General features: G+C 44.4%; 1 protein-coding gene across 1 annotated transcript in view; it reads left to right on the forward strand.

Moving 5' to 3' along the window:
• TADA3 (transcriptional adaptor 3) overlaps nucleotides 1–23,279 on the forward strand; it is an 84,940-nt gene that overhangs the window by 16,494 nt on the left and 45,167 nt on the right. The window contains exons 2-3 of the mRNA XM_086939377.1: nucleotides 3,114–3,325; nucleotides 9,780–10,030. Of these exons, the coding sequence (XP_086795503.1) occupies nucleotides 3,119–3,325; nucleotides 9,780–10,030 (458 nt within the window). The 5' untranslated portion in view covers nucleotides 3,114–3,118. The remainder of the gene's footprint in view (nucleotides 1–3,113; nucleotides 3,326–9,779; nucleotides 10,031–23,279) is intronic.

Below are 23,279 nucleotides of genomic sequence, written 5' to 3' on the forward strand. Positions count from 1 at the left end.
GTGTGGTGTCCATCTGTGGGGGGGAAGTTACTCGTCTGTACGATCGCAGGAGACAGCCCTCACCGGAGGCCTCTCCCCCTGTCCTCGGCCGACCCTCCAGGTCCCCGTCTAACAAGCACCTACTTGTCCGTTCTGGCGATTGATCTTAGGCTGGAAGGAGCAGGTGTTCTGTTCATTCAGAAAGTGAATGAGCAATAAATACACCTTTAAATCTTGTTTTTATCTTGACAAGTTTGTTCTCTGTGTTCAAGGATAGAGGTCAAATGTCTGTATGTCTTTTTACTATCTTATCCTGGAAAATGGTGTTAACTTATCTTTCTCTTGTTACAGTTAGAGATTTTTGTCACATGAGCTGTCTGACAATCATTGTAAAACAAAAGGTTGTAAGATGTCAGTTTCATTTCCAAATGAAAAATGTACTTACTGAACTTCTTCGCCCCCCCAGTGGCTTTCTTCTGAAATGCTGTCAGTGCAACAGCACCTTGGAGCCTCAGCCAACTCCTCTCCCCAAATCCTGACACTTCTCTCATCCTGCAGATGAGCACCATGACAGCAGCACCAGGATTGGCTGGAGCGGACTACCTCCGCGCTTCAGAAGGCACAGGCTGCTCTCCATCCAGCTGTACGAGAGAGCTAGATGTAGAGGTTTACACTGCGCATGTTAGGCTGGCGAACACAAGACAGCCGGCCAAAGTGACTTGTGCAGTGTTAACTGGTAGATTGAACACCATTCCCCTGCTGCCAGTCCGCAAATACCGGGCTAGGATCATTGAAAAATAAAATGGTAATTCATTTTATTACCGTTTTTATTTTTCACTTTTGCTGCACTGGGAGCAGGGGGGGGGCAACGCTTCCTGCCCTAATTTAAGTGGTGGGGGGGACTGGTAGGATCCATACAGGTGTTAAATAAAGCGGAAGGGTTAAGCAGACCCATGTTCTTATCCAGAGTTGCTCATGGGTGGGCGGATTTAGACTGAGCTAAATTGACTTGAAATTGAAGGTTGAGGAGGTAGGGTTGGAGCCAGTTTGTCAATTGAGGGAGGGACTGGGCCACAAATGGTAGTGAATAAACGTAAGGCAGCACAGATAGCAAGAATGTGGAGCGAGTGGAAGGAAGTTGATGAGCAGATGTAACATTTTGTGAGTAGTTTAGGGGGGATGAATTTCTTCTTCCTTCGCTCCTCTGTCACTTAAAGCACTAATTACTTGAGACAAGGAGCATCCTAAAGTTAAGTCGCATTGCACACAAATCTCTCAATGCGTGCACTCCTAAATACTTTTTTTGACTGAATCACTAAGTCTGGTTTGGCAGATGGGGTACAATAGTGTGTAAAAGTCCAGAGACTGACCAACTGAGACCTTTGAAAAGCAGTTACCGGTTCTTAATGGCCAGCATGAAAAATGATTTGCTGTACTAGGGCACTACCATCAGCAACCACGAGACCCTAAGAAACACACTAGTGGAACACGTGAAAGGAAGCTCCAACAGAAGCGACTTCACCACACCTTCTCCAACTGTTAACAACACCTCCCTACCCACCCTATTAAACTTATTATGCATCTTAATCGCCAACATCTACAGCAAATTTCCACACCAACAGGGACCTGGCTGACCTCATTGCCAAGCTACCAACCACCTGACCAAAAAGGCACCCCTCACCAGAGACATCCTCGAAACCATCATCAAGCACGGATTAATTCTCCTATCACATCTACAACTTGGCAATCTCCCCAATCAGCATTGCCCTTTTCCACATCATAAACACCTCCATAGAATCCACCACATTCCCTGACGACTGGAAACACTCAGAAGTCAAAGCTCTTCTAAAAAAAAAACACCCACAACCCTAACCAATGATGCAACTCCCGTATCTAGCCAGTATGATTGAGAAAGTCTTCAACAAACAACTCTCAACACACTTTGAGACTTGCCACCTACTGGGCAACACCCAATTTGGCTACTGAAAGAATCTCAGCACCAAAACAGCACTCATTGCAGCCACCAACATCATCAGAGACATCCTGGTGGCCGTCACAATTTGGACAAACACCCACCGACTGCTCTAGAAACCTGGAAATCATCTTGGATGACAAACTCTCTGTGACTATAAAAGTAAACGGCGTGAGCACCTCTTGCATCCACGTACTTGACAGACTTGTTATGCCAGTAAAGTGCTGTTTATCATATGTTGGGAAGAGGAATCAACTGTTGGAAAAGCTGATGCATCATAGGTCATTATAACATTGTTTGGGGCAGTTCTTGGGAACAATGTATATTGATTTATCATCAAAAGGTCTTACTCTTTCCTGTAAGACTGCACAGATTTGTTGGTTTGGGGTCTGACTGTAGATACTTTGGTAATGTAAACCTGTATCTCGGTAATAATTTAATCAGTTACAATTTTGCCAAATGGGGTGTTAAATGTACATTTCCTCCAATTAATTCGCTCTTTAACAGATGTCTTAGTTCCTTTCCATTATCTGAGAGGGGACCCTTTTGAACCAGATTGAGAGATGAACCACCTCAGAGTCTTACGACAACAGAAATTTTCTACAGGAGCTGGAAGAAAAGTGAGCCATCTGAGTTTTTAGGAGAGGGAAGGACTCATCTATAAGTCTGAATGACTCCTCTGCTTTCCTTGGCACGGGAGGAACTAATTTTCTTTTCCTGCCAGGTGGAACAGAAGCCCTGTTGGGCTTACTTGAGAAGAGGGTGGAAGCCGCTGTATACTGGAAGTTCCATATATGGGATGCTTATAAGTAGGCTTTACGAACCTCAGGGATACCAGGAGGTGTAACGCTGTATAAAAACATTAAATTAGTTAAATGCAAAACTGTCTTGCTCTTTAACAAACTGGGAATTGGTACTAAGTCTGAATCACATAGGATGGAGAGGTCCTAATATGGGCACAGTTGGTTGGACTAAAGCAATGCATGTTGCTCTCTAGTCTGTGCTTCAATGCCTTTAGTACCTCTTCTGCCTTCTCAATCATCAAGTGACTGTGTGCTCATTGGACTTCTGCATGAATACCTACCTGGGTGTCATGATAGATTTGAAAATGTCTTTGTTCTAACAGTTACATTCTAATGTGATCACATTTCTTTTTCTACAGGAAAGATGAATGAGCTGAAAGACTGTCCTCTTCAGTTCCATGATTTTAAGTCTGTAGACCACATCAAGGTGTGTCCACGGTACACGGCAGTGCTGTCCCGCTCTGAGGATGATGGGATCGGCATTGAGGAGCTGGACACGCTTCAGTTGGAGCTGGAGACGCTACTATCATCGGCCAGCCGCCGGCTCCGGGTCCTAGAGGCGGAGACACAGGCAAGATGTTCTTTTTTTAAAACTAATATTGGAAGGAGAGTTTTTTGAGGTAGGATCAGTTTAGTCTTTAAATTTTGAACGCAGAAGAAAGCTGATTTTCTAGGGAGTAAACATTTGTTCATTCCTGAAGGGGAGGATTTTTAAACAGACAAAATACAGAATATTTTAAATATAGGTATTTAATTTGTGGAACCCATGCTAAATATGTTGCTGTAAATACCATAAATACCATGTATCACTTCTCATTCTTTTCACCCCTCCATTTAATTCCTCCCTCCCAACCATATCTCCTCTGCTATGTGTTTAAGATAAAAATTCAAGATCACTTGGAAAAAGATTACCTTTTCTGAGTAACCCATTATTTCTCTTTTGCAACAGGCTTGTCAGAAATGCAAGTTGGGTGACGTCACTCACCCCTTCCCTTGCTCTTTTGCTTCATACTTGTAAAGGTTGTGGTCATGCTACCTTTGTAGAGTGAATAGAGAGATGATGGTGCATGGCAAGTCAACTTTGTCTAGCTAAATACCATAATTTCCTCTTGCCTTGACTACCAACATGTATATAGGTTTGTATCGCACTACATGCTACTGTTGGTTATGTTATTTAACCTGCATTTGTACAACACACTTCTACATGGTGTATGATCTGTAGAGGTGTGCTTTATGGTTCTCAGTGACAGTAGTCTGTTCTTATATTTGGTTGGAGAAGATCTGTTTTGTGATGCTTGCTGGCTAGTCGTGGAATAGGATTTATACAGTAAGTTTTTTACACAAAAAGGTATTGTTTTGGGCTTCAATAAACAACATCTAACCCACATTCAGCTTCATACTTGTGAACAGTCTGGTAAGTCTCTGCACTGGTTGTTGCATGCAGATGCATTTTCTATTTCGAAATCTAGCAGAGCAGGCCCACCATATTCTCTTGTAGCTCAGACTGAAGCATTCTGAGACGTTTTGTGGATGAGCGTAGTACCCAGTGCTGGTAATCCTGTGGGGAGTACGGTCTGCAGTTCTGTTAGAAATCTGTGGCAGGGAAGTGACCTGGTTGGAACAGTGGTCACATATAGCGCCATCTGCTGTACCCAGGACACCCACAGTAATGGCAGCCCTTAAGGTGTGGCGAGAGTCCCAGGGGCTCAGCCATCTATACATCTGTTTTCTCCCTCCAAGTGGTAGCATCTTTCTTTGCTCCCAGCAGGGCGGGAGCAAATGTGTACTTTGAAGTTCTCCCTGCCTGCTTCTCTTGCAGGCAGGAAACTGCAGTGCCCTGGGGGATGGGGTCCCCAGGACATTCCTGCGATTAGGCCTTTGGGAATGGTGTTCCTAGGGCTCTTCAGAGGCTCAGGAAGTGGTTCTGGACGCCCCATTCCACCCAAAATAAATGTTGACACCGATGGATGGGGTTCATGGGGCAATTGGAAGGCTCAGGGTGGGGGCTGCACAGCCCCTCCTTCCCCAGAAACGGCAACAATCGTAGGACCCGGGACTCGGTCCTTTGTCTTGGGAAAAACGTGCAGGGTAGGAACGGCCTGCCCCCCCCCCCCCCCCCCCCCCCCCCCAAGCACGTCTGGGGTCAAAACACATATTTCTTTCATATTTTGCTGCATATTCACTATGGATCAGCTGGAATTTTTTTTAAAAGTCCTTGTGGTGGGCCACAATGGGGGGGGGGGGGGGGCGATGCAATGGTTTTTACGGGGAGGGGAGCATGTCGTTACCCTGAGGCTCCTCCCACGGCCCCCAACTAAAAATGTAGCTAAAAACAAGCATTGGCATAGCCAATAGGTCTCGCCTTTGGGACCTTATAAGTGGTTAGCCATGCCTCACATTTTCCTGGGTGTTGTCCAGCCAGTAATGTAAGAGCTATACAACTGTACAATAGTGTGTGAGAAAGAGAGAGAATGATATAGATGTATAAAGAGGCTGTGGTTGTGTATGTTGAAGAGAGTTGTTACATACAGCGGGCCATGTGTTGGATTGCATTTGCATGAATTTAAAGTCAATAAACGTCTCTACGCCCCTACTCCAAACGTGGACTGATCATAAATTCATTGCCTTTTATCTCAAAACAGAAGAAATGAAAACTTCAAAACCAGCTAAAGTTAGAGATGAGAAGCCAACTCCTTGCTGGGCCAAAATCATAGAGCACCCTGACCTACAAAATTGGGTTAGAGAGAATAAACCAGAGACAGTAGGAAACGCTACTATTGACAATCTTAGTTATGATAAATGGATGAGAACCATAGGTGAGAAACTGACTTCCGGAAGAAATAACAAAAAATCCACGTCCAAACAGGGGAAAACATCAGCTCCCTGGTTCACAGATGAACTGAAAGACACACGACGCACAGTTCGTAGACTCGAACGTAAATGGCGTAAACAATACGACGAGGTAGATCAGGCCAACTTTAAAACTGCAAGACAGAATTACCACGCACTTATAAAAAAAACGAAAACAATCTATTTTACCAAAAGAATAGAAACTTCACAGAATGACCAAAAAGAAATTTTTCGTATAGTCACAAGCTTCCGAAATCCAAAAATACTATCTCATGAGATACCATCATCACAAAGTTTCTGCAATGACATTGCAGATTACTTTGAACAAAAGATTGTAAACATCACCAAAAATTTCCCTGTCATTACAGAAAACAAAGAATACAATTCGCAAGAAAGTAACCCTGGGATAACAGTCAGATGGAATACTTTTGACCCGATTAATAAAGCAGACACTCTGAAAATTCTGTCAAAAATTAAATCTGGATCGCCACTTGACCCGTGCCCTCCCTCACTAATCCAGGCTATTAAAGAGGACGTAAGCCCCATCATCAATGACCTCATCAATGCCTCACTTCAATCCGGAGAAGTCCCCAATGCGTGGAAAACGGCCATTGTAAAGCCACTACAAAAAAAGGCTTCACATGATCCATCTGTCCTAACAAACCTACGACCGATCTCCCAACTCCCTGCACTGTGTAAATGCACTGAAACCCTGGTCAACAGACAGTTAACAACGTTCCTGGAATCAAATAACATCCTACACCCCAACCAGGCCGGTTTCAGAGCTAACCACTCCACCGAATCAGCTCTGTTATTCACAACAGAAACCATAAGAACTGCACTAGACCAGGGGGGCAAGGCTGTCCTTGTCCTCCTTGACTTATCGGCAGCTTTCGACACGGTGTCCCACACCATCTTATTACATCGCCTAGCTGAGGCGGGTATAGGGGGCACCGTGTTAAACTGGTTCACAAACTTTCTGTTAAACAGAAAACAAATCGTCAGGTTAGGACAATTCTATTCAAAGGAGAAGGAGATTGGCTCAGTGGTACCTCAGGGCTCTAGTCTGAGCCCTACCTTATTTAATTTGTACATGGCTCCCCTGATCAATCTAATTGTGTCCTTCAACGTGAATACGGTCGCATACGCCGACGACAACCAACTGGTCCTGACTCTGGACGAAGATACAGCTAAAGCAGAACGAGACCTAAAAGAGTGTCTGACGGCGACCTTTAAGTGGATGCACGAAAATCATCTGAAATGCAACTCTGCAAAGACAGAGATCCTTCCATTTGGGAAAAATCATTTATTTTCCCCACTCACTTGTTGGCCACCCGATGCGGAAGCTCCTCCCGATACCATCAATGCCACTCGAAACCTGGGCATAACATTTGACAATCTGCTCTCTTTTAAGCAACAATCCAAAGAAATAGCAGCCGTCTGCTTTAACATCATGAAAGGACTACGCAAATATTTTGACTATTTACCATTGCCCGCCCGCCGAACAGTAGCAGTTGCTTTAATAACATCCAAAATTGACTTCTGTAATAGTCTGTATGCAGGGGTAACAAAATCTACCCTACACAAACTACAGACTAATCAAAATGCGGCAGCGAGACTGGTCCTAAGGTTGCCTAGAAGATCATCCGCTTCAGCCGCCCTGAACAAGCTGCACTGGCTTCCTATTCAGAAGCGGATCTTATTCAAAATCATTGTGATCACATTCAGGTGTTTTCACAAACGGGGCCCAAAATACCTAAATAACAGATTTCATAGGTATCATCCCTCGAGAGAACTTAGATCAGCCACAGCCAATCTGATGACTGTCCCCAAGTTTAAACTTGCCACCAAGGGGGGAAAATCACTGGCAGTTCTTGGGGCCAAGGCCTGGAACACACTCCCCACGGACCTCCGTCTAATATCATCAGAACAGACTTTCAAAAAATCCTTAAAAACCTGGATCTACGGACTCTCAGAATCAAAATGTAAAACTCTGGTCTAATTATACTTAAACAACTCAAATGCAGTCGAAACACCGTACAACCTGTCAGCAATGAAGACAAAGCGCCAGGATGCTCCCTGGAGTGACAGAGCGCTATATAAAAACCACCAAACATCAAACATCAAACAACATCAGCATGAAATAAGAGGATAATATTGTGTGTTTGTTTTTATTATGTGAATGCTACGGTAATAACCCGTTAACTGTGGCGTAAAATCTACTGCGGGTGTTTCCATGCGCAGGCGGGGCCACGTCGGCCAACGGATGTGCGCAGCACTACGGAGGTAGTGTTTGTGACGGTCGTTGGCTGACGCACGCAGCGAACGGGTTAAAAGTGTGTAGTAAGATATAGCGTGTAGTGATATTATAATTGTTGTATTAGTGTGGGAGAGCGCAAAATGTGGTGATAAAGATTGAGAGAGAGAGAGCGGAACCAGTGGGATAGTTACATGGGTAAGTGTGCAATGTAGTTTTAATCAATATGAGGATGTAACGGGAGTTAGTATGTGTTAGTAGGTAGTGTGAGGGAAGATGTGAGGGGATAGTTTTTGGTTTGGGGCACAAAAGAGAGAAGCAAATTATATTAAAGGCTATTGCCACCATTTAAAAAACTTAACATGAAAGCCATATTTACCTAATCCTTCACATGCTGCAAAACATGTGTTTTTTAATACAAAGTAATTAAAAAAGTCAGTATCCCTGCATAGTGTTAAAATGTTTCTGCGTGTTCCATGGGAAGTGCTCTTCTCCTGTACTCCTACAGGTCATGAACTCCAGACAGTAAATGTGTCTTAAACAGTGTAAATAGCCCTAGATCACCATATGTTGGAGTGAAGCTTAAATAACTTTATAAACAATGTGTCACATTTACCCTTTTTTATCGTCGGTGGAGAGTTTTTGCCCAGAATAACACGTTGTTAAGCAGAGGCCGTAATTTTAACCTGGCGTCTTATGTTAAAATGTGCAGTTCTACTTGCATCTGCTCTCTAAAATGCCCCTTTAATGTTTCATATATAAAGTGCATGGAATTTTTAGAAATGTTGCACAGCCATAATATTAGTGGTTCGGGTGAGGCCTCACAAACTGCGTCTTGATCACTGCTGCCCCTATAAGAAGTGCGGGACCCCCTCCATGCTTGTCGTTGCTGAGGAGCTCGAGTGAAAGTATGTGGAGTGCCACCTAAACTATGCATGATAACCTGCATGGCAGCCAACATCATGTGCATGCCCATGTATTGTCATCCTGGCACAGTTCTTTCGCTTCCACTCCCAAAAGCGTGGCAGGCGTGTAGACACACTCTGTAGGGAAGATAGAAGTAATCTGTTTATACAGGGAAGGAACCGGTATATCCTGGTCCCCCAACTATACAGGTAAGAATATCTTGCAGATTGCTAAGCCCAACCGGGGCAAACCTAAGGCAGTCCAAAAACGGGGGCAGGGTGGACAGCTATTCCAAGCCATGATCTGACTTCAGTCACCAACAAAATGTGTCCTTATGTTGCTTTTCTGCTGATGAACATGTCCTCCATCTAAGGTATGCTGTAGTCCTTTAAATGTCCAAATGTAGACTCTGAAGCTTCTTTAGCTCAAGCTGTTTTGCATTCCGAACCGTTAGTTATAACTTGAGACTTCCAAATGCTGCTTTTTCCCTTCACATGTTCTGTTACTTGTCATGTGTGTAGTGTGTTCCTACCAGTCGTCAGGTAATCCTCAATTAGAATGGCAAATGAGAATCTGGGGATGTTGTTCAGAGGGAAAAAGCTGAAATGGAAGAAGCAGTGCTTAATCGAAGAGTAATGCAGTGTTGCTTCCAATGTCACTTGGCATCCATTCAACCAACGTATCTCTTTTAGGAGAATAGTTGACCGAAATACCAACTAATTGTACAGTTTACACATTTGTATTTTCTAATAGTATACCTCTTCCTTTAAAAAAAGCCACTTTATATCTTATAAAAATTCAGTAGGGGAGTAGGATCGCTATTTAAAATAGAATGAAGAATCCTACGAATAAGGCATGAAAATGTTTGACACTTACAAGGTCGTTCTGCCTGTGGTAGCACTGATCGGCTGCTTCAGAAAAAAATGTGTATTATTTTCAAATGTTATAAAGAATCTAGCTGTTCAATCTTGAGTTCTAATTTCTTTGTGTTTTTATTTGTTTTGCCCTATAGATTTTGACTGATTGGCAGGATAAGAAAGGTGATCGACGCTTCCTGAAGTTGGGAAAGGAACATGAACTTGGTTCACCGATCAAACATACCAAACCTAAAAAGCCGAAAATCGAAGGCAAGGGAGCCCATGCTGTGGGTCCTGGTCCAGGGAGGCCAAAGACTAAAATCCTTCAACCGAAGGTCCAGGATTATGAATTTTCTGAAGAACCAATTGAAACACCCAGAGTTCCAAAAAATGAAGCTCCCAACAGGTATGACATTACACAGTGTAAGCTGGGATGAAGGGCAAAAAAGGCAGGTGATTTTTGATTTGTGTCTCTGGATGTCTGAAGCAAACCACGTGCGGGTTGAGTGGCCCTGGGCTGCTGAATCCAAAGGACCCTATGGTCCGAGACTGTGATGGGTAGATTGGGGATAAGAATGGCGTTGAAGGAAACATCAGACTGGGAGAACAGTGCGACTATCCAGATCATGGCTGCGGGATCAGTAAGCAACATTTGGGATCAGTGAGAATTATTGGGCGCATGTAGATGAGCCTGGAAGGGAACATGAGGTGGAAGATGGGAGTGGGAGATGCTCTTAGAACAAAAAATCTACAGTTCAACAAATACCGGTGGGCGCCTGAACAGTGTATGAGCAAAAGATTTGGCGATGGAAGAGAGAGAATGAGATGTGTGGTTCGTTGTCCCAAGGCGAATAAGGAAGGATTTCCTGTAGCTGATTTCTGTGAGGGGAACAGGGAAAAGTGATATTGAGATGCAAGATGTTGGGATACAGAAAACCCGGTGTAGCAAGGGACAAAGCGAAGAGGATCGTGGTTTTTGTGTACCCTGAGCTTGAGAAGTCAGATGGTAGTGTTTTAAGGGCCCACTGTCACTTACGAAAATCTTACAAACAAGTTGCTGTTATTGATGACTTTATGATAATGGGGAGTATAGCTAGTAAATGTGATACTGTTTTATGAATCTTCATGAAACTAGGCAAATCTTTAGTATGTTAATTTATCTCTTGGTATGTCCAGTTATATGCAGATCAATCAAAAGGAGTACATTTTAGACTGGGGAGGGAGTCCAAAATCTTTCATATGATAATAACTTTGATGCCTTAGCCAATATCAGAATGAACTCTGCCAGGCCTTTTTCGTGTTCAGCTTTCTTTTGATATTGGGTTTTGTGCAAATCCATCAAGGCGCGGCAGCATTAAATTGGGGCACTGGGTCCAAAAATGCTCATTTGCAAATCATTTTGGTGCTGATTAATAAATCAACTTAACATGTGATAGGCTATTAGCAAGTTGAGCTTCCTGCTGAAATCTCACAATTTAGGAAGATCTGACGAATGGAAAAAGTGGAAGCGGGGTTCAAACATTCTTTTCTTATTAACGGGGACAAACCCAGTCTATACCCGGCGGTTGGCCGCATTGTTGACCAGGATTTTCCTAGACAGCTACGTGTTGATAGAAGGGGGTTTAAATATTTCGGTATTTATGTGACTGGTAATATTGAAGCTAGCCTAGACCATAATATTCAAACCGTTATTCCTCCTGGATTTTATGGGGATGTCGAAAGATGGAGAATGTTACCACAGACGATAATCGGGCGAGCAGCCAGGTACAAGGTGGTGACACTCCTGAAATTTGCTATACATCCTTCAAAATACCCATCATAAGATCCCATTAGAAATATTTAATAGAATTAATATCGAAACCGGAATGATGTTGTGGAATGGGAAACATCAGAGAGGGGCGCTGGGAACACTGCAGAGGAACCAATACAATGGGGGTATTTCTCTTCCTAATGTTCGGGTCTACTATTGGGCAGCACACTTAATTGTGATTTAATGTCTGGGAATACTTTCCTGGGAATCGCCTACCATACTTTCTGGAGAGGACGGAGTTCCAGACCTACTCATACTTACACTACATGTATCGTGGTAGGGAGTCCCACACACTGCTGAGTGCAACCCAGATGACTATAGCTGCGTGGATAGAGGTGGGAAGGTTAATCAAATGTGACAAAAGATAGACCCAAGAGACACGCCTGTGGGTGGAAGGAAATCGGAAAGTTGAAGGGCAATTGGAATTTCCAAACTAGGGATCTCATAAAAGGGGCCACATTAATCCCCTTTAGCTCCTTGCAACGGTAATACCAATTACACAACAACTATTTTAAATATCTACAACTGCAACATGCCTGGCTGGCGGGAAGGATACTGGTAGACGAACCCCAAGAATGTGCACCACCTGAAGGGAGGCTCCTCCAGGGGGAGCTGGTTGAGAAGTCCGTCTCCTGGACCTACAAGATTATCTTCAATAACATCCCAGAAATGAAAGGTAAGGTGGAAAGATGAAGTAGGTGAATTGGACAGCATGGCCTGGGGTGCGGCCCTGCTGCACGAGAGAGAGGTGGCTATTACATCCCATTTACGATGTATTCCATTCACGTTCCTCCATAGAGCATACTATGCCAGGGCCCATTTAAATACAATCGGTAGGGCCAAAAGCCACAATTGTCTGAGATGTGGAGCTGAGAGTGGGTTATTCCTTCACACAATATGATCCTGTCCAGAGATTGGCTTCTACTGGACTGCAATAGCAACAATATACTAGGTGTCAGTCTCCCAATGGAGCCTATGTTCATACTGTTGGGGATACCCAGAGGGGTAGATGTGCCCAGGAGTAAATTATTTTTAGTAATCTAAGTCTATTGGAGGCAAATAAAGATATTTAAAAAAAAAACTTTTATAGTATCTTTGGCACCGTATCGTGGACCAGTATGAAATTTGGCAGAACGGTAGCACGTTTACCTTTTCTTTTATTACAAGGAGTTCCATGCAAATCCAATAACAAGTTCTGGGGATAAGGGCACAAAAGTGTTAAGTTTGCTAACCTGTCACAGACTGCCAACCTCTGATGTGCACAGTCTTCAAACATGAGTAGCTTGGGTTGGCTGTAAGGCCTGGTCTGTAACCTGGCCAGGAATTTTGTTTGTGGACACTATTTTAACAGGTTTATAAACTAAGCTTTGGTATTGCGTACTCGTAATGGACAATGGAAGCTAAAAGCGTCTTTGTTCTATGGGGCTTTTATTTTTAAATGTAGAGCCACAGAAAGTGTGCAAACTTAGGTTCAAGGACTGTCCACACACAGCCGCGCTATATCTGTCTTTCGCTTTCAAGCCCACTAACTTGTTATTATAATCCTAATTTCTTGACAACTACTGAATGGAATTACTCCACATCAAGCAGCATTACTTCTCTGAGTAAATTTTTTCTTTCATTTCAAGATTGCTATATTTCCCATCTAGATTTAGAAGAGTAAAGAAGGCTATGGGAGATAAAATGGGAACTGCTGCTTTGAACAACCCCTTGGAATGTACCCACCCCCCCAATCCCTCCCTTCCATTTGATGTGTTTTCATGAAATTCAAAATATCACAAGCAAGCTAAACAGGCTATGTGTCTGCCAGGTGCAATGCAGATCTGTAAAACAGTGGGACAAATCAATGATTTGCTCCCACCTCCTCGCCCGCACCCCCACTCCAGCATTTAGCTTTGCCATGCCCCTCTCGATCTGCATGAAACCTGAGATTCGGGAACTGGGGTTAGTGTGCAAAGAGGCTGCTAAATGTCATACACGTTCATTACAAAGCATCAAATTATTAGTACACTCTTGTACCCAACAGCATGCAACTGGCCTACCATCTGATTGTCAAAATATTATTTATCGCAGAGAGTCCATAAGCAAACATGACGCGTTTCGACCCCCTCTGGCTCTTATTCATATGTACATGCAGAGTAGTCCGTTATAATAATAATAATAATGACGTTTATAAAGCGCATGGTTACGCCATCTCGGCATGTCCCCGCGCTGTTGTGAGAGAGGAAGGCGGCAGCCCATCCTGCGTTACGACGGCTGCGGGATTAACTAGCGAATAAATGGGTTTTAAGCCCCTTTCTGAACTTAGCTTCAGAGGTCTCCATGCACAGCCTGACGCCGCCGTGAGGGAAACGGCTCCAGGCAAACTCACCTGGCTGTCCACCTGCGGACTACCGCTCCCAGCAGCCCCGGAGAGGGCGTGACACATCTCCACGTGCCCGGAGGCGCCACAAAAGCACCGAGCGCCGAGCGCTCCTGGGGGGCATTTGCACAGCCTGACGCCGCCGTGAGGGAAACGGCTCCAGGCAAACTCACCTGGCTGTCCACCTGCGGACTACCGCTCCCAGCAGCCCCGGAGAGGGCGTGACACATCTCCACGCGCCCGGAGGCGCCACAAAAGCACCGAGCGCCGAGCGCTCCTGGGGGGCATTTGCACAGCCTGACGCCGCCGTGAGGGAAACGGCTCCAGGCAAACTCACCTGGCTGTCCACCTGCGGACTACCGCTCCCAGCAGCCCCGGAGAGGGCGTGACACATCTCCACGCGCCCGGAGGCGCCACAAAAGCACCGAGCGCCGAGCGCTCCTGGGGGGCATTTGCACAGCCTGACGCCGCCGTGAGGGAAACGGCTCCAGGCAAACTCACCTGGCTGTCCACCTGCGGACTACCGCTCCCAGCAGCCCCGGAGAGGGCGTGACACATCTCCACGCGCCCGGAGGCGCCACAAAAGCACAGAGAGCCTCCCGCCCCGCGGGACGCGCGCGGGCGGCGCCGGGCTGAGCCCGGGCAGAGGGCGGGCCGTCTGTGGCCGTCAGGGGACGACAGGGGACGGGACGGGCATCCCCCCTTCGATTTGCACACCGGACAATGGGTAAGCGCAAACTACAAACTTCTGTTAATGGGGGTACAACCAAGGCTAAAATTGCGCGGAAAACCCCTGCATCTTCTAACATTATGTCGTTCCTGACCACAGCTGTCGGTAAGCTGAACCAGGAAATAGCAGACAAAGAGCGCGAACTTGGCTTGGATCCCATATCATCGGATAGTCAAACTTTGCCTAATTTGTCTAGACACCCAACCCCTTTGGACCCGGTAATTGTGATTGAAAAAGCACCCATTACTAGGTTACCAGACGTAGACATAGACAATATACTGGTACAAGAAGGTGCGGAGGGAAAAGTGACTGATTGCCAAATTGTACACTCTTCTCACCCAGGAACCTGAGCCTGAACCCCAGAGTAGCAAGCGCACTAACAAACAAAGTACACATGGTGCACAGCGACGTAAGCAACAAAACACCCCATTGAGTGCCCTAGAATCATCTATCAAGGACATGGTGGAGAAGGTCCTGGTTGACAAACTTGAAGGGGTACTTATACAAATCTCCACAGATATTATTGATACTTTAAGGGATTGTGTTTCCGATATTTTAAAAAAATGTGACAGGATAAATAAATTTGTAACTTCTTTCGAGAAAGATCATCGGTGCCCACCACCCAACATTACCCCACAATCCCCTACCAACCCACAGAAGCAACCCCAATCCCCTATGGAGCAGGGAAATATCGTACTAGCCAACCCTCAGTTTCCACCTGCACCATTACAAGGGTCAATTGGTCACGGAATGGGGCAAGGTGACAGCAAAATTAGCACAAAGCTGCACTCCGCACCCAAACCCTGCCCTCCACAGACACTGCCCCTGACCTCTACCCAAGAGGGGCTTAACACAGCAGGGTCTAGAAGACCTCGTTCGAGGCCACCAGTTCACCTTCCACCAGAAGCTACACCTTTTGTCGCAATCTTGGTGAACATTCCAGTCTTAAAACCTGGGGAAACTGAGTCAAATGACTCAGTACTGGACAATATAAAAACATGGTGCAATGCTAACTGTACTGGCCCTAACAATATCTCTGAATACATCCAAACAGGCAGACGTGTGGATTGGGTGGGATATACAAAGAAGAAATTCTCGGGGGATTGCCTAATTGTTAACTTTAACCGACCCCATGAGGCATCCCGCCTATTTTGGGATGCAACTGAGATTAGAGAGGATAGAATAAGAGCAGTACCCTTAGGTTTCTTCTACCCCCCACCTGTACTCCCAAAAAAGCTCCCTGAAAGGGCAAGTCGTAATGTTCCCCCAACTAAAACTCACCGTATTAGCTCTTGGGCAACACAAACAACTGGTATGTTACCTAAACCCCATGTAAACCAGGGTCGTGAATTAAGTAATGGTTTGGAGCTATCAAATATGTTTTCAGCACTATCAAATTTGGAGGAAATTGATTGACTAGTTCCTGTTGATTGTGTTACTGACCCATCGTCTACAACTAATGATAGCAATGCAAGGGGTTCTATAGTTAACCTAATGAGTTGGAATATTGCAGGACTCCGCTCTAAAAGGGAAGATATAAACTGGTTGAATATATTGAAAAAGTATGATGTGATAGCGTTGCAGGAGACATGGGATACGGATTGTGATTTTTGGATAGATGGGTATACATCCTACTTTCTTGCTGCACAACCATCAAATTCTGGTCGAAACAAAGGAGGTTTACAATTTTTAATGTCAGTTAAAATGAATGGAACTGCGAAAGTAATAAACACTCTATCCCAAAATTTTCTAGCCTTGGAAGTCACATTGACTAATCAATCTAAATGCGTTTACATTAACTTCTATAACGCTACCCAAGGCACTGGTGATATCGAAAACCTCAATTCCCTGAATAATTTTTTGTGTAATTTTAAAGAGAGTCAAACCGCGCCGACATATTATATTTTGTTAGGAGATTTTAATGTACATCTATGTCAACAAAACTGTCATTTCATAGATAATTTGAATGTAGACATGTTCCAACTCCCACATTTTGAACATTCTGTTAAAGGGTCGACCCTAGAAGATCTGCTTCTTGAAAACGAACTTTACGAACCAGAGTTTTTTGATAGTAAAGAAAGGGTCTCAACCTACAGAGCCAGGGATTGCAACAGTATTATTGATTATATATTTATCTCACCAGTTATGTTGCAGAATGTTACTTTTTACAATGCTATACATACCACACATAGTGATCACAACCCGGTTGTGTTGAATATGGAGGATAATATTTTATCATTGTTTAATAAAAACCCAGAAGTAGATATCGCTGTTGATATCACCGTAAAGGACTAAGGGAGACGGGTGAAATGGAGCAAAGTTATACATGAAGAGTTCTTTTACTCCCTTAACGAGAAAGTGGGCAGCGATATTAATGTTTGTAGAGAGCCACTGAGATTCAAAGGGAATATCATTGGGTCCTTTGAAGCCATCTGTCGTCAGGTGGCAGATGACTTAAAATGTAAACCCACAAATAGAGAGAAAGACTGAGGGGTGGTTCAATAATGCATGCTCCAAATCACATCGAGCGCTTCATAAAGCACTGAAAAAGGTACCCCGTGATAGAGTGGAGGTGGCGAGGCTTAGAAAACAATACAATCAGGATATCCTAGCTAGGAAAAAGGAAATCAAGAAACAGGCGTGGGATAATCTGTATGAAAAAGCTACCCTGAGGGACAGCGCAAAGTTCTGGACCATTGTTAATACACCTTTGTTCAATGGGAAAGAAAATGCGCCACTGGAGCTAAATATTCCTGAGAAGGAATGGCTGGACCATTTCCAAAAAATCTATGGCAGCAACATCGACTTTGGACCCTCTAATTTAACACCGATCGACACTCAAGCCCCCCTTCTAAGTTTACTATTAAAGAGGTACAGAGTGCTATCGAGGGCATGTCATCACAGAAGGCCCCCGGGCCAGATGGCGTACCCGCTGATATGTACAAAACAAACTCAGCAATGTGGTCAGTTGTCCTTACAAATGTCTTTAATGTAGTTGGTATAGACAAAATAAGACCTCCAACTACCTGGTCACAGGCTGTCATCATCCCCATATTCAAGAAGGGTCAAAGGGGGGACCCTAGATGCTACAGACCCATATCCCTGCTAGATTCCTCATTTAAAATCTTGGGTAAAATAATACTAGAGAGAATCTCAGCCTGGACTACAGATAAAAACATCTTGTGTGATGCACAGTATGGGTTTAGATCTGCCAGAGGTACAGAAGATCAATGCCTCAATTTGCACCTCATACTGAGCAAATACACTGTAGCTTCAAGGGGAATGATGTACTTGGCCTTTATGGACTTGTCCACAGCTTTTGATCTAGTTAATAGGTCAAAGCTGTGGACAATACTCCTAGAAATGGGACTGGATCGGGCACTTGTGGATTTTTTAGCGCGACTCCACAGTGATTTAAAGGCAACCATCCGTATGACCCAAGAAGGGAACTGCACCTCTTTTTTTAAATCGGGAAGGGGAGTGCGCCAAGGGTGCATCTTGGCGCCTATGCTCTTCTCCCTTTATATTAACTCCCTTGGTGAGTCGCTAAAAACTGCCTCTGCAGATGTGCCCTGCATGGGTGGTTCCGTGACGCCGGTACTTTTATATGCCGACGACACGGTGCTGATGTCAAGGACCCCGAGGGGTCTTCAACATCTACTTAACACCTTTGGGGCTTTTATGCAAGACCTGGATTTAGTGATTAACGCAGGAAAGTCGCATGTCATGGCTGTGGGTAATTCTAAAAGTAATACCAGAACCCTGACCTGTAATGGTGCCGCACTCAGTAAGGTTAAAACCTTCACATATCTAGGAGTGGTGTTCGACGCGAAAGGGACATGGGCACCACAAATCCAGAACAAGACCGCAGCTGTAAAACGATCATCTGCTGCTATATTGGGGTTCGCCAAACGTCTTGGCGGCAAACCACCAGAGGCTATATTATCCATATACAAAGCCAAAACCCTGGCAATAGCCAGATATGGAGCCTCTATTTAGGGATATAAGAACACAACCCAAATCCAAAGGGCAGAGAACATATTTCTGCGAACTGTTCTGGGCTTACCAAAATCCACACCTGCTCACTCAGTTCATATGGAATTAGGGATGGGTTACATTGAAGATATGTTGTCCCTTGCACCACTAAGGGCATGGATTAAAACTTGGCTTAATCCCAACTTAACATTGAACCACACGATTATTAAAGATTGTATGGGGCGGGATCGTGTGGCTGAGATTGAGTGGCTTTCATATATCAAGAAAATAGCACAATATTTGGGCCGCCCTGATTTATATACCAACCCTGAAGGCCTACAAAAAGAGGACATTAGTTGGGCAAAACTGGAATATATAAAGAAAAGAGAAGCCGATAGAGAAACTCGCGAGATTATGAAGCCAACCGTGAGGTCACATTTTTTGACAATAACATCTTTAGCTATCGAACCATACTTGGCGGTAGTAAACAAACCTTTCCACCGGTGGCTCCTCACTAAATTTCGCTTTGATCAGTCTCACTTCCTGCTGGGTGAATACAATAAATGGTGTAAACCACATGAGAACGCCCCCTGTAAGTGTGACGATTTCTCAGACCAGGATTCTCTTCATTTCCTCTTTTTTTGTCCTTTTTTTAGAATTGCAAGAGAGAAATATATTAAGCCCATATTAAATGATCATAAGTTTACCCAAGTGAAACCGGCCTTTCTGTTTTTACAATTAATGGAAACACCCCTAATCATGTATGGGGTAGCAAATTTTCTCACTATGTCCATCAGGTCTCGTCGAAATAGAGTGAAGTTACTGATTAACTGTCCTAGCCTTTGTTAAAAACTGTACGCCCAGTCGGGGTAGCACTGTAAATGATTGTATTATAGGTCTGTAAATATTATTGTAAATAGATCATCGAACATACTCCATATCACAAACCGTATAAATGAAATGAAATTCTGTAGTAAACCACAGACAGTGCAGTATGAGGACAAACATTTTAATCTTTCTATAACTTTTGTAAATATGAAATTTGTAAATATGAAATTTGGATTTGTATATAATGTGTCTTGTTTTTAAGTTATATATAAAAAAATTTTTATATACTCCATTAATCAACTATGAATGTATAGCATACTTTTGTGATTTTAATTTAATCGAATAAAGTGTTTTTTGACTCTTGACTCTTGACTTGAGGTCTCCATCCGGAGTTTCAGCTGGAGTTTATTCCAGTTCTCAGCTGCCAGGACCTGGAAGGATCTGACCCCCATTCTGACTTTCTTTACCCTCGATACTGTTAGCAGAGTGGTCCCACTTGATCTCAAGGACCTCCCTAGTACATAGCTGGTAACAAGATCCCTCAGGTAGGCGGGACCAGCTCCCTTGATAATGCGATGGCAGGTGCAAAGTGCTTTAAACATTACTCTTTTCCTTACTGGGAGCCAGTGCAAGGTGTTGAGGGCTCTTTTGGAGTCAGCCCTCCTTGGCCGCATGAGAACAAGTCTAGCAGCAGCATTCTGCATAACCTGAAATCTACTGAGACATTTAGCAGTGGCACCCAGATAGAGTTTGTTGCCATAATCCAGGCGAGATGTTATAAGGGCGTGTACCAGCATCTTTCGTGCCTCTATTGGCAGGAGATCCATTGCTTTGCATCGGCTTTTAGGACTCCAAAATATTTCCCCACTATGCGCCTGGTGTGCACTTCATAGGAAAGAGTGGGGTCTAGCCATGCCCCATGGTTTTACGCCTGGGTACATGGTATAGGTGTCGGACCCAGACTAGGAGGCCACCACGCCGACGTCCAACCCGCCGGATCACCCCCTACCACAAGCACCTCAGTCTTATTACCATTTAGTTTCAGGCAGTTCTTAGCCATCCAGGAGGCAAGCTCCTGCATGCATGCCCTGAAATTAGAGGCTGCCACATCAGGTGCCCGAGACAGGGAGATCACCAGCTGGGTGTCGTCAGCGTAAGAGACAACCTCCACACCAAAACCCTGCGCTATTTCTTCCAGCAGGTACGTCGTGCAGAAGCTCGTCAGCTTGGGAGGCTCAAGGGAGCCCTTCTGTAGAAAAAACAGCAATGGACCGCACACCGCTAGCCCCTCCTCCGGGTCGCCCCTAAGCACTCTGGTATGTGAAGTGCCTGAAGTTCGAAGAATCAATAAGAGTACTTGCACCTACATAGGTGAACTACTTGCGAACTTTCATTGATTCTTTGAACTTCAGGCACTGCACATACCAGAGTGCTTAGGGGCGACCCGGAGGAGGGGCTAGCGGTGTGCGGTCCATTGCTGTTTTTTCTACATAAGGGCTCCCTTGAGCCTCACAAGCTGACGAGCTTCTGGACGACGCACCTGCGTGCTGGGCAACGAGGCCCGTGACGGTTACGAGGCAGCCCTCTCTTCCACCCCTATTGACGTTCTCTACTGATTAGGGAAGATATCCAAACACAGAATATTCCTACTTACGGTATTAGCCAAAAGTAATTGTCACTGATGTAATCCATGATAGTTCTCGGACCACAGTATCAGGGGCGGCTGGTGACATTTGAAAGTGGTGAGGCGTAAACTAATTTGCATATTGCACCGCAGCGATCGAGCGCAGCGAGCGAGCCCGAACCACCTTGCATCCATCCATACATCATTCATGCATCCACCCATCTATCCACCCACCCACCCTGCATCCATACATCATTCATTCATGCATGAATCCACCCATCCATCCATCATGCATCCACCCATCATGAATGCATGCATCCATACATCATTCATACATCCACCCACCCATCCAGCATTCATTCATTCACCCACCCATCCACCCATCCATCCATCATGCATCCACCCATCATGCATGCATCCATGCATCCACCCATCCACCCTGCATACATCATTCATTTATGCATCCACCCATCCATCCATCATGCATCCGCCCATCATGCATGCATGCATGCATCCATCCATACATCATTCATCATTCATGCATCCACCCATCCATCCACCCAACCATCCTGCATCCATACATCATTCATTCATGCACCCACCCATCCATCCACCCATCCATCCATCATGCATCCACCCATCATGCATGCATCCATCCATACATCATTCATGCATCCATCCATCCATCCACCCATCCATCCATCATGCATCTACCCATCATGCATGCATCCACCCATCCTACATCCATACATCATTCATTCATGCATCCACCCACCCATCCATCCTGCATCCATCATTCATGCATCCATCCACCCATCATGCATGCATCCATCCATGCACCCATCCACCCAACAATCATTAATGCACCCACCCTGCATCCATCCATCATTCATGTATTTTTATGACCATATAAAAATAAATTAAGGACTCTAACAAGCCTTTAGGATCGATGTTGAAGGATGTGCCAGTTTACATATTACATCACCCCTACCTTTTTATGCTGGAAACCTTCTACCGCCCATGTATTTGCCATCCTGTAAGCCCTAGGTATGTACTATACAAATTCACATACAAACATACACCAACATGCATGCAATAATAAATGCATATATCATGCTATTCCGCCTCTACCGTTTGTTAACGTTTTGAAATTTTATAACCTTAGTTCAAAGAGTACATTATATTTGTGGTGACAGTTGTTAACTCATTTTCTGGAAAATGTTTATAAAATGAAATCTGTTGAAGGCTGTTGTTGCAACTATCAAAAAAGAAATTCGGAGAATTTTTACATTTCCAAAACATCCCTGTGGTGGGCACACTTATGTGGTACTGTGTGCTGCGACACAACACAGTAAATTCCAAAGAAGTTCAAATAAAGTTCCAAAGTTTGAAAGTTTCAAAATTTAATCAACGTTTTCCATAGGTATATTTCATATTTTCTTCATATGAATGGATTGACAATCATTTTTATCATCATCAAAAACTGAAAGTAGCTCCAATGCATTTCGGACAAGGAGTCCTTTCTCAAGGAGCACTGCAACAAAGGATATACAAAAGGCCAAATCAATGCAAAACGGGGCTCGACAAATCTAAAAAATCTCACTTGACCTGCAGGTCGAGTGAGTAGACTTTTCTACTCGACCTAACAGCAATGCACTCGACCCACAATTGATCGCATAATGGACTTTTTTCAAAACATATGCAGCGCCAACAACCCAGGAAAACGTTGGCCACCCAAATAAACGGCAAATTTCATCCATTTACCTCCCTATGTGTGTATCAAAGTGCTGTGGGGAAGGTTTCTGCGAACATACATGGCAAAAAAAATACCTTAACTTTAACATGTATACATATCAGGCTGGCACTTACTTGTAGTGAGGAAGCTGATGCTCAGACTGAGGCTAAGGTTTGCGTTCTTCAGATCGCTGCCTTCTGTCCTTCCCTTTGAAATAACTTTATGGCCAGAGTCAGTGCTTGTTCTTTCAAAATACAGCATTAGCGCTCCGTCAGCAGATGAATGTAGCTCATTTTGTAATCCGTTTATGCTGCCAAGTCCTCAAAGTTTCATTTACATTGCTGTAGCTGTGGCAGTGTTTAATTTGTATGAAAAAAAGTGCCACGGGCCGGGTCAGGAGTCCATGGCTTGGCAGTTCGGGCTGGACTGTTCCATGAGGCACAGGGGTCATCAAGACTAATTTCCATAGCCAGTCCTGAACTGGGGTGGGGAACAGTGAGCTAAAGAACGATGATGGATTCAACCCAGGTCTGTGACTGGGAGTCAGTGTCTCGAAAGGAGACAAACAGCTCCATGGCAAATTGTCAGAAG

Source organism: Lissotriton vulgaris, chromosome 9, assembly GCF_964263255.1.
Source record: "Lissotriton vulgaris chromosome 9, aLisVul1.2, whole genome shotgun sequence".
NCBI classification, from domain to species: Eukaryota; Metazoa; Chordata; class Amphibia; order Caudata; family Salamandridae; genus Lissotriton; species Lissotriton vulgaris.